At 41.8% G+C, this 16958-nt stretch overlaps 1 protein-coding gene across 5 annotated transcripts; it reads left to right on the top strand.

The window, feature by feature from the left end:
• Window positions 1-5691: 5691 nt before the first annotated feature.
• Window positions 5692-16343, top strand: LOC306988171 (uncharacterized protein). 5 transcript variants are annotated; one of them, XM_079592975.1, is made up of 4 exons: window positions 5692-6011; window positions 6374-6435; window positions 6603-6660; window positions 14873-16343. In XM_079592975.1, exons 3-4 carry the CDS (start codon window positions 6636-6638, stop codon window positions 15784-15786), a joined length of 939 nt encoding a protein of 312 aa, XP_079449101.1. In that variant the 5' UTR covers window positions 5692-6011; window positions 6374-6435; window positions 6603-6635; the 3' UTR covers window positions 15787-16343. The 5 variants fall into 5 exon arrangements, with proteins under 5 accessions (XP_079449101.1, XP_079449102.1, XP_079449100.1 ...); XM_079592976.1 differs by having other exon boundaries at window positions 6542-6660; XM_079592978.1 differs by having other exon boundaries at window positions 5771-5844; window positions 6542-6660.
• Window positions 16344-16958: the final 615 nt, after the last annotated feature.

The raw sequence follows: 16958 nt of genomic DNA, 5'->3' as shown, positions 1-16958 counted from the left end.
CTATAATCTGTTTCATGTGCGTTCGGCCAATCAGCGAACACTAACGTCACAAGTTCCTATAACGTTGGTTTAGACCGACTCTGAAGTAGGAGTAAATTATCCGTTCCTAAAAAAATCGTTCCTGCGGTGCGAACACGGCAACATCGGGGTACTTCCACTAGGAACTATGAAGAGGTTCCTTCGGTGCGAAAGCCTCTATAATGTCCCACCTAAAGTACGATGTGGGACGCTGTAATCTGCTGATTGTTTAGTTTCAGAAGGTGTCATTACTCGTGTTTAAAAAGACTTCAGTAGAAGTTGAAGTATCAACTCAAGCTTTTTACTCAAGTAAAAGTGTAAAAGTACTGGTTTCAAAACTACTTTAAGTATAAAATTAAAAGTATTAACCTAAATACTTAAGATTAAAGATCTTAAAGATAAGATCTTTAAGATCGCTAAATTCAAGGCTTTTGGTTATACCTAGGATATCTAAGTCCACCAAAGGAGGGAGAGCTTTTTCACATCTAGCTCCAAAACTCTGGAATAGCCTTCCTGATACTGTTCGTTGCTCAGACTCCCAGTTCAAAACTAGACTAAAGACGCATCTCTTCAGCCAGGCATTCATATAATATTTTTAATCTTACAGTTAAATCCGGCCTCTAGTTTATAACCGCCAGAGGAGAACTGGCCCCCGACTGAGCCTGGGTTCTCCCAAGGTTTTTTTTTCTCCATTAGGTCACCTGATGGAGTTTTAGGTCACCATTAGGTCACCTGATGGAGTTTTAGGTCACCATTGGGTCACCTGATGGAGTTTTAGGTCACCATTAGGTCACCTGATGGAGTTTTAGGTCACCATTTGGTCACCTGATGGAGTTTTAGGTCACCATTGGGTCACCTGATGGAGTTTTAGGTCACCATTGGGTCACCTGATGGAGTTTTAGGTCACCATTAGGTCACCTGATGGAGTTTTAGGGCACCATTGGGTCACCTGATGGAGTTTTAGGTCATCATTGGGTCACCTGATGGAGTTTTAGATCACCATTAGGTCACCTGATGGAGTTTTAGGACACCTGATGGAGTTTCAGGTCACCATTGGGTCACCTGATGGAGTTTTAGGACACCTGATGGAGTTTTAGGTCACCTGATGGAGTTTTAGGTCACCGTTGGGTCACCTGATGGAGTTTTAGGTCACCATTGGGTCACCTGATGGAGTTTTAGGTCACCATTAGGTCACCTGATGGAGTTTTAGGTCACCATTAGGTCACCTGATGGAGTTTTAGGTCACCATTAGGTCACCTGATGGAGTTTTAGGTCACCATTGGGTCACCTGATGGAGTTTTAGGTCATCATTGGGTCACCTGATGGAGTTTTAGGTCATCATTGGGTCACCTGATGGAGTTTTAGATCACCATTGGGTCCCCTGATGGAGTTTTAGGTCACCATTGGGTCACCTGATGGAGTTTTAGGTCACCATTGGGTCACCTGATGGAGTTTTAGGTCACCATTGGGTCACCTGATGGAGTTTTAGGTCACCATTGGGTCACCCGATGGAGTTTTTGGTCACCTTTGGGTCACCTGATGGAGTTTTAGGTCACCATTTGGTCACCCGATGGAGTTTTAGGTCACCATTGGGTCACCCGATGGAGTTTTAGGTCACCATTGGGTCACCCGATGGAGTTTTAGGTCACCATTGGGTCACCTGATGGAGTTTTAGGTCACCATTTGGTCACCTGATGGAGTTTTAGGTCACCATTGGGTCACCCGATGGAGTTTTAGGTCACCATTGGGTCACCTGATGGAGTTTTAGGTCACCATTTGGTCACCCGATGGAGTTTTAGGTCACCATTGGGTCACCTGATGGAGTTTTAGGTCACCATTTGGTCACCTGATGGAGTTTTAGGTCACCATTAGGTCACCTGATGGAGTTTTAGGTCACCATTAGGTCACCTGATGGAGTTTTAGGTCAACATTAGGTCACCTGATGGAGTTTTAGGTCACCATTTGGTCACCCGATGGAGTTTTAGGTCACCATTGGGTCACCTGATGGAGTTTTACGTCACCATTTGGTCACCTGATGGAGTTTTAGGTCACCATTGGGTCACCTGATGGAGTTTTAGGTCACCATTGGGTCACCCGATGGAGTTTTAGGTCACCATTGGGTCACCTGATGGAGTTTTAGGTCACCATTTGGTCACCCGATGGAGTTTTAGGTCACCATTGGGTCACCCGATGGAGTTTTAGGTCACCATTGGGTCACCTGATGGAGTTTTAGGTCACCATTTGGTCACCTGATGGAGTTTTAGGTCACCATTGGGTCACCCGATGGAGTTTTAGGTCACCATTTGGTCACCCGATGGAGTTTTAGGTCACCATTTGGTCACCTGATGGAGTTTTAGGTCACCATTTGGTCACCTGATGGAGTTTTAGGTCACCATTGGGTCACCTGATGGAGTTTTAGGTCACCATTGGGTCACCTGATGGAGTTTTTCGTTTCCTTGCCACTGTTGCCTTTGGCTTGCTCAGTTGGGGATATTCAATTTAATGAATCAATCAATAATACTATTGATTAGCATTACCAAACATGGACGTTTTATTTTTATTTTAATTTAATACTGTGAAGCTGCTTTGATATAATCTGTATTGTGAAAAGCGCTATACAAATATTCTTGACTTGACTTGACTTAAAAGCAATGAGAACTGTGCATGTGCGTAGAGAGTCTGTAATAGATGTGACAGGTGAGGAGAAGAGAGAACCACTCTACCGACTTTTGTACACTTTCTATTTGTGACTGGAGTTAAATGTTTATTTGTGTATGCGGATGAGTTGGATGTTTAAGTCATTTTATTAAACCCCGGGAAAATACGCCGTCTCTCATCTCTCATGCATCTTTTCCTCCGACACCACATATTGTTTTTCTCTCAACAGCATCTCTACTTTGCATTACAAATTGTTACAATTTGCGTGTTTACAACTAAAATAAACCGATAAAGAAAAGGAAATCCATGTCTGTCATTTGTAAATAAAGTAAAATGATATTATTTTACAATGCTTTATTAAAAAAAATATATATATATCCATCCAGGAAACAGAAAAAAATGAATTACTTCAACAACAGTAATTGTTGTTTCAGTTGCTGTGACAAGAATATGTTTATTAGCAAAATATGACAATCAACATTGCATGAAAGAACTAATTTGCGTTGGCTAAACAAAGTATTTTTACTGAGAACTAAAAAAATATTGAGACAACTCAAAAGTCGTACTGCATCAAGTTGCCTAATATTTTTTTATGTTTTCTCAACAATTTATTATTTACAGTGCACATATGAAAGACGCTGTCTGTCTACATCACCAACTGTTTTACCCTTATTTTTGTTTGATGTGTTGCTTTATCGTTACGTTTTTGTTGTTTTCCTCTTTTTCAAATAGTTTTTGCCGTGTTTTTGCTAATCTACCATTGGTCTCCTGATGATGTCATCATAATTTTGCGCGCTCCTTCAATCAGTGTGTGGAGTCTTCTGATGTAAACAGTTCACGATATTTCATGTTTAGACCGTTTGTTAAAGCAACATTTACGGGGTCTTTTCTGACTGGTGTAACCCCCCCCCCCCTCTTTGTTAAGGCGCTACACTCAAAAAATTACTCTTTGAATGAACATAATAAAATCATGGAAAGGATTTCCACATGATTAACTTGCTTTATTTCAGCATTATGCAATTCTGTTATTCCAATTTAATGCATATTTTTTTACAATGTGTGTGTTCTTTAGTTGCAGCGTGTTGATCTTTCAGCCACCGTACCAAAAAAAACAGATGGATAAAAGATTTTCTATTGAACAAAAATCATATGAATAATCAATATCTAAATTAGACCTCTCTAACACACTTTTAGCTGGATATAGAGTGATGTGAATAAGTATGGACACACATGCTAAAGTTGCCTAAAAAGAGGAATAAAAAAAAATGCCTTAATGCCTTAATTTAAAAAATGAGGAAAAACCCAACCTTTAAATCCTTACCTTCAATTTTCTTTGTGAATGTATCGTAAATAAATAAATCTTCTTCTTTAAAACACAGTCAAGACACCCCTGTGTTAAATCCCCATAGAGGCAGTAGATTTTTATTTTTAAAGGCCAGTTATTTCATGTATCCAGGATACTGTGATCCTGATAAAGTTTCCTTGGCCTTTAGGATTAAAATATCCGCACATCCTCACACACCCTTCACCACACAGAGATTGGCATGGGGTACTTTCCATAAGATCATCTCTCAATGCAAATCAAACCAGCTATTAGCCTAACTGGAATAAAACCATGCCAATCTCTAGGTGTGGTGAAGGGTGTGTGATGATGTGCAGATATTTTAATCCCAAAGGCCAAGGAAACTTTATCCGGATCATAGGCCTCCTACAAAAAAACAACCCCTCTGATGAGGTCTCTTATCTTGCACATATAAAGGCCCTTGAAGCATGGTGCAAAGATAGCGAGCTAGAAATCAATGTGGCAAAGACAAACGAGCTGCTTTTTTGCAAAAAACAAGAGAGAATAACAGAGCCAGTTTTACTTAATGGTCAAGTAGTTGAAACTGTAGACACTTTTAAGTATTTAGGTACGGTCCTTGACAACCAACTGAGTTTTAAAGATAATACAGATTATATTTTTAAGAAATGTTCACAACGACTTAGTCTCCTTAGAAGACTGAACTGCCTGGGTGTCAGTGCTCAGATTATGGAGCTAGTGTATATCACACACATTGAAAGTGTTTTAACTTTTCATCTCTCTGCTTGGTTTGGCCATTTAAATTGCAAGCCTAAGAATAAGCTCAACAGAATAGTGTCAATGGCTAGTAAAATAGTAGGAAAACCACAAAAACACCTGACCCAAATATACATTGATAGAACAAGGAGGAAAGCTAGGAAAATCACTGTAGATAGTACTCACCCCCTCTCTAGCGAGTTTGAACTTCTGAAGTCTGGGAGGCGCTTTAGAGTGCCTCTAGCTAAAAGTACTTTTAAAAAATCTTTTATTCCAAATGCCATTTGCATCCTTAATCAAATTAAGTGACAATAACAAATGAGCTGTTATCTTAATGTATTTAAGTATTTAGTCTCATTATGATATTTTACATTGTATCTTTTTCTTTTTTATTTATATAGAAATATTTTCCTATCACGTTTGAGACGTTGTTTGTATGTCTACTTGTATTGTATGTTTGGTGAGCCAAAGAAAAATTTCCACCCAGGTGGACAATAAAGAATTATTCTATTCTATTCTATTCTATTCTAGTCTCCCAGATCCATGAAATAACTGGCCTTTAAAAATATAAAACTGCCGCCTCTATGGGGATTTAACACAGGGTGTCCTGACTTATGCACCCTGTGTTTTAAGAAAGAACATGTATTTATGTACGATACATTATTCATTCACAAAGAAAATTGGTGTCCTTAAAGGTTGGTTTTTCCTCGTTTTTTTAAATTAAGGCATTAAGATAAATTTCCAAAATTGGACCATCTCCAAAAATACATAAAAAAAACATGAAATGACAAGCGTTTATCAAAGTACGAAATCCACACTTTTAATCCCTTATACACAATTAGCTCTTGAAATACGAAATGGAGGCGGGTCCGGATTGAATTCTCTCCAGGTCCGGAGTCCGCGGACTTTGAGAAGTGCACAAGATAATAAAACATTTTTTTTATTAAACTTCGTCTAACTAATATAATATTTTGTATATATTTATTATATATTATAAACTATTATAGAAGAGAGATCTATTTTTATATACTTTGGAACAATATCTGTTGATTTTGCCTTTCGGTGATGACGTCATCACAAGCGCGCGCTCCTTCAGTGTCGAGACTTCTGAGGTAAACCGTTCACTCCACTTCACGTAATTGTAAAATACTCTTTACACAGTTTAAATATAATTTTACGGACACATTTCCTGATGGTTTTCATCGAGTTCGGCGCTAATTGTGTCTGCTGACTAAAACACTCAAAGAAGCTGTTTTTATTTCTCTTCATATACAAATCGGTAGGTATGATGCTAGCGAAGTTGATAAAGATGGGTGTGTCATTAGTGTCTGTCTTTTGTATTGCTGCTTTTTTCTGTATCATTTGAGAAATAGTAATATTAGAGCACTTTTGTTGGCTTTCAGCAGATATTCTGACTCAAACAGTCTGTTTATAGCAGCAAATACTTATAATAAAGTGTGTTGATCTGCTGATCCTGAATGGCTTGTTGAATGAGTGTTGATAGTCTATGGCTCATCTATTATCAGAGCAGCTGAAAAGCCTCTTTATTTCATGTCAATAGATCCTGTTTTCCCCTCATTCATTATGCTGATGTCTTCAGATCTGTAAACTGCCACATTAAGCTCATTTTATTGTCAACAGACTTGAGCAAACGACACGATCAGATACTGTGGTGATCAGCTTGTGACATCTACTAGATATAGGTAAGTTTCATTACAGCATTTATTTCATTAACCGTGTTTCATATAAAAGTTAAACAAAACTAAAGTACAATAAACAAAAACAACTTGTTTAAAATGTGTGAATTAGGATAAAATAAACCCAGTAAAGCCTGTTGCTTCTGCGTCGAATTGACGGCGTACCCCCGCAGACCCTTCCGCGTCGAAGCAAACAACACTGCAGAATGGAACACACTGAAGAACAAAGAGGTTGGTGATTATTCCTCTTTCTTCATTAGTGAGGCTGAAGAACATTTAGGTTATAAAGCTTTAAGGCGAGACACTACAGGTGAATAGGGTACAATTTTAAAATAATAGATATCATCATGAAACTTCCTCAGTTGATTACTTACACAAGTTCATAAAAAAAATGTATTACAAGTTTTTGAAATTTGAATGTTTAATTATGCAAATTAGGCATTATCTCATTAAATATGCGCAATTTTGCATATATTTTCACGGGATAGATCTGAACATATGATAAAGCCAGGTGCAAAATTCTTCTTTCATTTTGATTACACACAAGATGAAAAAAGATGTTCAGAGGGATTTCAGGATATATGCCTTCATTACCTAGGAAATCTAAATATACTGTCCATAGCCTTAAAAAATCGATTTTCAACATATTTTTTTGATTAAAATGTCACATAAATCAGGCCAGGAATGATTTATTAACAAATCCCTCTGAACATATCTTCAGAATACTGCTAAGTGTATAACTGGAAAGTTTGGTGTACATCGGCTGAGATGTGTCACTGGAGAATGGCAAAAAACTCATATAGAGAAAAAGGCATTTAAAGATTTGTAATGTAAAAAAATCATACTTTTCTAGTGGAAACAACTATTTACTGACACAATATCTTATCAAATCATTAGCAACAACAATACAAACCACCTAAATCACATCAAAACTTATAACACAGCATTTATGGCCTTTAACTGAGCAGAAAATGTCAGAGCGCGTCACGTGATGCATCTGAACGAATCACGTTGTCAGAAATTGACATCAGCCAATGAGATTTCTCTTTTAGGGTTAAATGTCCATTGTACTTTCACGATTGGTTGCTGAATAAAAGGAAATGACCATATTTGGATCCGACAGCAGTGTACAGAAGAGAGAGAGCTTTCCAGACGTGTGCGTGATTAAAAGGAAGCAGAGAGAGATCGCGGAGCAGCGTGTTGATTTAGAACGCCAACTTTTGTTGAATTTATGACAAATCTACAGACGCAAATAGACAAAGTGTAGTAAAATAAAGACCTAAATGTGTATTTTTGACTTTTTTTCACCACAAGTCTGAATGAAGACATGTTATTGAAGACAAATAGCCCAAAATCTCAAAATTAACCAGTGGAAAAAAAACTATGTTTTTGCCTGCCGTGTCTCGCCTTAAGTATTTCATCAGATTTAGTGTTTGTAATAGGAAAAAATCTTAAAGCAGCACTAGGTTACTTTTCAACCTTAATAATATATTTCCAAGTCTCTTGTGATGGTACATCGACTTACAATAGGTTGAATGACACGTCTGCCATAGCCCGACGGGGTCTGTAGCGTTTTTAATCGTACTTTTAAACTTCGGGTTTCGGGTAGTAACCGGCGAACAAAGAGAACTACAAAATTCGACTGCTTTACGGCATATACGTCACTTCCACCACCACCCCCACTTCCTTAAAAATCGAAACTAGCGTTTGTTTGCCAAATGTTATAGTCATAGCCGAAGCAGACAGAAAAGCAAGAAAGCAAAGGTTTTGTCGGAGGAAAGCAACAAGAGGAAACGAGAAAGTGATCGTATTAAAGGCAGAACGAGGATCAACATTGGGCCAGCGTTTCCTCGCTGGCGTGAGCTGGAGGAGGAGGAGGGGTGCCCGATGTTTTCCAGGGATTATTCTTTTTTTTGAGCGACAGTCCCAGAAAATTCATATTCTTTCCCGGGACACGAATTGTCCCGTTTTTTTGTGAAAATATACTTCTAAAGTAGAATTTCCTGGTTTCAAATTAAACCGTTTCCGTCTACCGCTACTGTGTTTTCTTCATAGTTGTGTACAGTACATCCAATCCTGTGTCCGTAAACGGGTAAAAAACCATGGTAAAAACGGGTAAAACAGTGGATTAGCCAATGCCAGGCGTTTACTTTTATTTGATTAGAAGCTCAACTTATCGCCTAGCAACTGCCTGTGCTGTCGGTCGGTCGCGCGCGCGCATCAACACACATCCAAGATGATACAGTGTGAGTTTAGTTGCTAGCTAGCTTTTTAAAAACTGTCTATTTACATCTATTGTGTGAAATGGGGAGAGAGACGGACCAGGAGGATAACCACTGTCTATGAGGATAACACAACAAAGTCGGATGAGCCACCAGTGTCAAAGAAAATACTATTTACAACCTACAACTCAGACCCCAAAAAATAATAATAATCTGAATGTCCCGGTTTTTCACAAATCAAGGTGGCAACCCTATGCCCGACCGATGCGGACTTTCAAATATCAAATGAAAGCCTATGTCTAAACGGCGTGTACAAGTTTGATAGGGGCTACATTCTTGCAAGTAAATATATAAGATGTACAAAATAATATTTTAGGATACCTAACATGTCTGTGATATTTGTTTATTTGTAAACAAATAAACAAGCTATAATGCAAATCGATTTGTAAAATTTGCAGATTCATCTATAGGTAGCTTGATATTATAATATTGACGATATATGGTTATTATCTACCACTCAAACATTGCATTGAAGTATCATATAGATTCAGTAAAACGGTAACGAACTAGGCTACTATAATGACGCTGGCTTGTAAACGTGAGCATCGCGATCATTTGTCGTTTGAAAAAATAAATAAAACCCATGAAATTATATTCATATCATGACATGCTGAAATATATGCCACTGTACCTGGATGAAGACATTTCACACGCGACGCAAGCAGAACACCTGCATGTGAACTCCTCCTACAGTGTTCTGGGCTATCATGGTTGTCAACAAATGCACGTGCATGTATGACAGAGTTTACGACAGTAGTAGAGGACAATACTGTTTCCCAACTGTAGGGGGACCCCGGGAGCAAAAAAAAAGAAAAGTAACCTAGTGCTGCTTTAAAGGGTTAGTTCACCCAAAAATGAAAATTCAGTCAGTAATTACTCACCCTCATGTTGTTCCAACCATGTAAGTCTTTCGTTCATCTTCGGATCACAAATTAAGATATTTTTGATGAAATCTGAAGGCAGTCTCACTCCTCCATAGGCTTTCAGAAGGACCCAAACTCGCCGGCCACTGTAGTCACTTGGACTATTGTAACGATTTTTTAATAATTATTCTGGGCCGGCGAGTTTGGGTCCTTCTGAAAGCCTATGGAGGAGTGAGACTGCCTTCAGATTTCATCAAAAATATCTTAATTTGTGATCCGAAGATGAACGAAAGACTTACATGGTTGGAACAACATGAGGGTGAGTAATTACTGACTGAATTTTCATTTTTGGGTGAACTAACCCTTTAAGAGTTAAGTGTTTCCTCTAGGTTTTTTTGGTGGCATTTTAAGAAACACTATTTCTTATTATTAAATATGATAAATTAGAAACCTATTTTTCTTAGGCTAGTTAACTCATGTTCACGTTTTCCTCATTCATGTGTTGAGCGCCACCTCAAGGAGAGGTAACAATGGAAAAAAATGTACAATGGCTAATTAATTGTTAATTTAAAGGGGTGGTTGATTATGATTTGACTTTTCTAACTGTAGTTAGTGTGTAATGTTGCTGTTTGAGCATAAACAACATCTGCAAAGTTACAACGCTCAAAGTTCAAAGCAAAGAGAGATATTTGCTTTTAAAGAAATCGCTTTTTAAAGGGCCCTTATTATGGATTTTTGAAAATGACCTGTCATGTAGTGTGTAACATCGCTCTAAGTGAATGAAAACATCCTGCAAAGTTTTAAATCTGAAAGTGCACCGTATATAAAGTGCCTGTCTTTCAAATGTAAGAGTCGACTCTGAGTCAATGAAATGAATTGTTTTTCAAACGAGTCATAAGCAGTTTCGTCGTGACGTCAAGATGTAACATTAGCATATTGCCCGCCAACTTATCGCGCGTGCAGAAACCAGGGAAACTTAAAACTCAAACCAGCAGCTGATTCCTGTGGACACTGGACAGCATCATGTCGAGGAGACGCTGTGCTCTACAATGTGACGGTAAAGACTTTTTTTTTTCACTGCCCAAGGACGAGCATGTGAAGAATCTGTGGTTAAAATTAATCTTTACCAGATACCACAGCAGTATAATCCTAAACTATTCCTGTTACTTTTATTTTACTGACGACTGCTGTTGGTGAGGAATTGCAACATCTCATAATGTTCCTCAAACTGAGTAGCGTATCACTGAGACGTCCTGCTCGAGTCGTCCTGGCGATGGAGGTTCGGGTTGAATAACTAGTTCTTCTAGTGTTTCATCAGCGGATTCGCGCTCGCATTGATATGGTTAAATCGACATCATTGTTTACTGTCTTTAGTTTATGGTGTAGGAAGCCTCAGGACACGCAGAGCTGTCGTTATTATGGCAATTGGAGTTTTTGTTTTCGACGTGTGCTGTACACGGTAAACCAATCACAACAGACTGAGCTGTCTGGCCAATCAGAGCAGAGCAGCTCGCGGAAAGGAGGGATTTAGAGAGATTGATTCATTTAGCGAGTCGTTTGAGAATCATTGAAAATGTGGTGATGTGCAAATGTATATTATGAGAAAATGAAACAGTTTTTTTACCTTTGATGCATGTAAACCTGTTGTAGGAGACTCCAAAACAACATTAGGAAACTTAAAAATATCATAATAAGGGCCGTTTAAGGACTACAACAAACGGCTGATAGGAACTACTCAAGCTTCCTCCTGGGTTAGTGACCCTAAAATTTACATAAACCCTGCCCCCGGAACACCCATCCATCCATCCATCTTCTTCCGCTTATCCGGGGCCGGGTCGCGGGGGCAGCAGTCTAAGCAGAGATGCCCAGACTTCCCTTTCCCTAGCCACTTCCTCTAGCTCTTCCGGGGGGACACCGAGGCGTTCCCAGGCCTGCCGAGAGACATAGTCTCTCCATCGTGTCCTAGGTCTTCCCAGAGGTCTCCTCCCGGTGGGACGTGCCCGGAACACCTTCCCGGGAAGGCGTTCCGGAGACGAAATCATGTTGTTCCCAAACCAGACACCCTCCGGCCCCTGGCTGCGCCTAGAAATTCTGTCCATAAAAATTATGAACCGAACCGGCGACAAAGGGCAGCCCTGCCGGAGTCCAACATGCACCGGGAAGAAGTCTGACTTACTGCCGGCAATGCGAACCAAGCTCCTGCTTCGGTCGTACAGGGACCGGACAGCCCTTAGCAAAGGACCCCGGACCCCATACTCCCGGAGCACCCTCCACAGGCCGCCACGAGGGACACAGTCGAATGCCTTCTCCAAATCCACAAAGCACATGTGGATTGGTTGGGCAAACTCCCATGAACCCTCCAGCACCCTGTAGAGGGTATAGAGCTGGTCCAGTGTTCCACGGCCCGGACGAAAACCGCACTGTTCCTCCTGAATCCGAGGTTCTACTATTGGCCGTATTCTCCTCTCCAGTACCCTGGCATAGACTTTCCCAGGGAGGCTGAGAAGTGTGATCCCCCTGTAGTTGGAACACACCCTCCGGTCCCCCTTCTTAAAAAGAGGGACCACCACCCCGGTCTGCCATCCCAGAGGCACTGTCCCCGACTGCCACGCGATGCTGCAGAGGCGTGTCAGTCAAGACAGCCCCGCAACATCCAGAGACTTGAGGTACTCAGGGCGGATCTCATCCACCCCCGGTGCCTTGCCACCGAGGAGTTTTTTGACTACCCCGGTGACTTCAGCTTGGGTGATGGACGAGTCCACCTCTGAGACCTCAGCCTCTGCTTCCTCCATGGAAGACGTGACGGCAGGATTGAGGAGATCCTCGAATATTCCTTCCACCGTCCGACAACATTCCCAGTTGAGGTCAACAGCTGCCCACCTCCACTGTAAACAGCGTTGGTGGGGCACTGCTTCCCTCTCCTGAGTCGCCGGACGGTTTGCCAGAATCTCTTCGAGGCCAGCCGATAGTCCTTTTCCATGGCCTCACCGAACTCCTCCCAGGCCCGAGTTTTTGCCTCCACAACCACCCGGGCTGCAGTTCGCTTGGCCTGCCGGTACCCGTCAGCTGCCTCAGGAGTCCCACAAGCCAACCAGGCCCGATAGGACTCCTTCTTCAGCTTGACGGCATCCTTTAATTCCGGTGTCCACCACCGGGTTCGGGGATTGCCGCCTCGACAGGCACCGGAGAGCTTACGGCCACAGCTCCGAGCGGCCGCTTCGACAATGGAGGTGGAGAACATGGTCCACTCTGACTCAATATCTCCAGCCTCCCTCGGGATCCGGTCGAAGCTCCGCCGGAGGTGGGAGTTGAAGATCTCTCTGACAGGAGACTCGGCCAAACGTTCCCAGCAGACCCTTTCAGTACGCTTGGGTCTGCCGAGTCTGTCCAGCTTCCTCTTCCGCCATCGGATCCAACTCACCATCAGGTGGTGATCAGTTGACAGCTCCGCCCCTCTTTACCCGAGTGTCCAAGACATATGGCCGCAGGTCAGATGAAACGACCACAAAGTCGATCATCGACCTACGGCCTAGGGTGTCCTGGTGCCACGTGTACTGATGGACACCCTTATGCTTGAACATGGTGTTCGTTATGGACAAACTGTAACTAGCACAGAAGTCCAATAACTGAACACCGCTCGGGTTCAGATCAGGTGGGCCGTTCCTCCCAATCACGCCCCTCCAGGTAACACTGTCGTTGCCCACGTGGGCGTTGAAGTCCCCCAGTAGAACGACGGAGTCTCCAGTCGGAGCACTTTCCAGCACCCCTCCCAGAGACCCCAAGAAGGCCGGGTACTCTACACTGCCGTTTGGCCCGTAGGCACAAACGACAGTGAGAGACCTATCCCCAACCCGTAGGCGCAGGGAAACGACCCTCTCGTTCACCGGGGTAAACTCCAACACATGGCGGCTGAGTTGGGGGGCTATGAGCAAACCCACACCAGCCCGCCGCCTCTCACCATGGGCAACTCCAGAGTGGTGAAGAGTCCATCCTCTCTCAAGGAGTGTGGTTCCAGAGCCTAAGCCGTGCGTAGAGGTGATTCCAACTATCTCTAGTTGGAACCTCTCAACCTCACGCACAATCTCAGGCTCCTTCCCCGCCAGCGAGGTGACGTTCCAGGTCCCTAGAGCTAGTTTCCGTGTCCAGGGATCGGGTTGTCGAGGCCCCCGCCTTCGACTGCCGCCCGATCCTCTCAGCACCGGCCCCTTACAGCCCCTCCTACAGGTGGTGAGCCCACGGGAAGGCGGCCCCACGTCGCTCCTTCGGGCTGAGCCCGGCCGGACCCCGTGGGGGGAGGCCCGGCCACCAGGTGCTCGGATACGAGCCCCAACCCCGGGCCTGGCTCCAGGGTGGGGCCCCGGCTGCGCCATACCGGGCGACGTCACGGTCCTCGATTTCATTTTCTTCATAAGTTTTTTTTTTAACTACTCTTAGTCTGACCCGTCGCCTAGGACCTGTTTGCCTTGGGAGACCCTACCAGGGGCATATAGCCCCGGACAACATAGCTCCTAGGGTCATTCGGGTACTCAAACCCCTTCACCACGTTAAGGTGGCAGTTCAAGGAGGCGCCCCCGGAACACGATTTATAGATTACCATGACAGAATATGCTAATCAATCAATGACTAGAATATAACTACACATAAGCTACATAAATTCATCAACTAACCATTCAGAAATGTCCTGTTCTTCTACATGTTGTCACTTCTTCTTGAGTCTCTTCATCATTGTCTGACTCCGGTTTGAACATAAAAGGCCAAAAGTTTTTGAAGTTTTCAGTGTGTGTCTGTGTGAGGAAATATGAGCTGCTAACACACAAGCTCTTGAAGCTCCGCCCCCTGTGCCGGGAGCAGCAGCTCATTTGCATTTAAAGGGACAGACACAAAACCACGCGTTTTTGCTCACCCTCAAAAAGAGACAATATTAACATGCTATTTAAAAATATCTGTGGGGAATTTTAAGCTGAAACTTTACACACACACTCTGGGGACATCAGAGACTTGTTTTACATCTTGTGAAAAGGGTATTATACCACCACTTTAAAATTAGTAAGAAAACATTCTTAAAATTAAATATCCATCTTAGAGACTGTTGAATAGTTCTTGCCACAGAAACATGGGATTTGTGTCTATAATGTTTTAAAAATAATAATTGAAAGATCAATGTACCTCATTCATGGAATTTTTTTAATAAAATGCCATCAAAATGATCATAATTTTGGTGTATATTTCTTGTTCACTTTTTGTCTTTTCACCTTACATTTCTCTCTTATTTAAAATGGCACTTTTTTTCCGTTTCAGGCCTCATAGAGGAGAGTGAAGAGGAGAAACATCATCATGTCAAAACTGGAGAAAAAACTCACTCACAGACTGAAAGTGTTTCTTTCCTGAAAAGAAGAGACAAGAAACGTTTCACCTGCAGTCAGTGTGGGAAGAGTTTCACATACAAACAGAATCTCAAGGATCACATGAGGATCCACACTGGAGAGAAACCGTTCTCATGTGATCAGTGTGGGAAGAGTTTCACACAACAAGGAACCCTTCAGAATCACATGATCATCCACACTGGAGAGAGACCGTTCTCATGTGATCAGTGTGGGAAGAGTTTTGCTAAGAAAGATCATCTTAAGTCTCACATGATCATCCACACTGAGGAGAAACTGCATGAATGTGATCAATGTGGCAAAACATTTGTGTGTGCTTCAAACCTGAAGAAACACATGTTAGTTCATTCACAGGAGAAACCACATTCATGTTCTTTGTGTGGAAAGAGTTTTTCATGTGTGCAGAGTTTAAAAGTTCATCAGAAAATACATACTGGTGTAAGAAATCACTTGTGCTTTGAGTGTGAGAAGACTTTTGTTACCAATGGACAATTGAAACAGCACCAGAGAATTCACACTGGAGAGAAACCTTACAAGTGTTCACACTGCGACAAGAGATTCAGTGAGTCAGGATCCCTGAAAAAACATGAGAGGATCCACACTGGAGAGAAACCTTACATGTGTTCACATTGTGACAAGAGATTCAGTCGATCAGGATCCCTAAAAAAACACGAGAGGATCCACACTGGAGAGAAACCGTATCACTGCACTGCATGTGGGAAGAGTTTCACTCAATCATCTGAATTACACAGACATACAAAAAACAATCACAGTAGTTCATCTTTAGATCCAGCACTTTCAAATGAGACGCCGCATCCACGCCAAACATGAAACATTAACGGGTCAAGCAACAAAATCTGTCCTAACCAGCGACAACGATTAACAAGGCGGCAAAGAAACATAATCTGAATTTGTCACAGTGAGTAAAGTTCCTCTTTATTACTCAACTGAGAGATTCAGATCAAAGATGGAGTTCCTCCCAAAAGAACATTGTGGTTTATTCTTGTATATAATTTTGCTGCATGATATAAATTAATGTTTAGTAAAATTAATTGTTACATTTCTTATACTGCATAACAAGTATCACTAGTAGTTTGTTTAAATATGATATAGTATTTTATATAGGAAAGCAAACGGGTTTTTTTCCATGTACAATCTGTTCTTTCTGTAACTCTTTTAAAAGAGACAGATTTATCTTTTATTTTTGCATTTTGAATTATCACATCAGAAACGAGTGATGGAATTGCCAATAAAAATAAAATAAAAAATGTTCAAAAAGGTTTTTACGCTCTCTTGAGGTGGTGTTTGACGTGTGCAAAAAAGAGTTAATGGGAATAATGGGAGATGGAAACACATTTGCTGAATAAATTCTGACGTAGCAAAAATGAAACCCATGTGACTAATCGGTTGTTTCCGCTGATGGTGTTTTATTTACTGTTGGTTACTAGGTTACCAATATCATCGTCCTCCGCTCTAACAACCTGATTGATTGTGAGCACCCTAATTTATTTATTTATTTTTTGCTTTGAAAAGTTTCGCTTCATGTTTGGATGGAAACCCAGCTATAGTGTATTTAGAAAACGCAGATGTAAGATATACTTTGCAACTGACCTTCTTTTTTTATTCTCTTGAGAAGCTTTGCTATGATCAGGGCCAGCGCTACCTAACCTAGGCAGATTATGTAATTGCCTCCATAACCGAAACATCCCCCATACGCTAGTCCACCAATCAAGACGGGCAGCAAAATACTCTTTTGCCGCTTTTCCATTACCAGTACCGGCTCGGCTCGGCTCGGCTCGCTTTTCGCTCCGTTTTCCATTGCAGATAGTACCTCCACAATAGGACCTGGTCATCATAGCGACGCGACACACACCCGCTACCCACACACACAGGACGATGTGTGTACATGCTGTCTTACATAATATTAGTAATGGGTATATCACGCAATCTCTGGCAAAACTATTTAAAAATGCCGGGGTTATTCAGGATACTCCGTCTGGCGC

Source organism: Phoxinus phoxinus (genome assembly GCF_949152265.1).
Source record: "Phoxinus phoxinus genome assembly, chromosome: 20".
NCBI lineage: Eukaryota > Metazoa > Chordata > Actinopteri > Cypriniformes > Leuciscidae > Phoxinus > Phoxinus phoxinus.
Note: the sequence above shows the minus strand (reverse complement) of the source record. Positions and strands in the feature narration are given on the sequence as shown.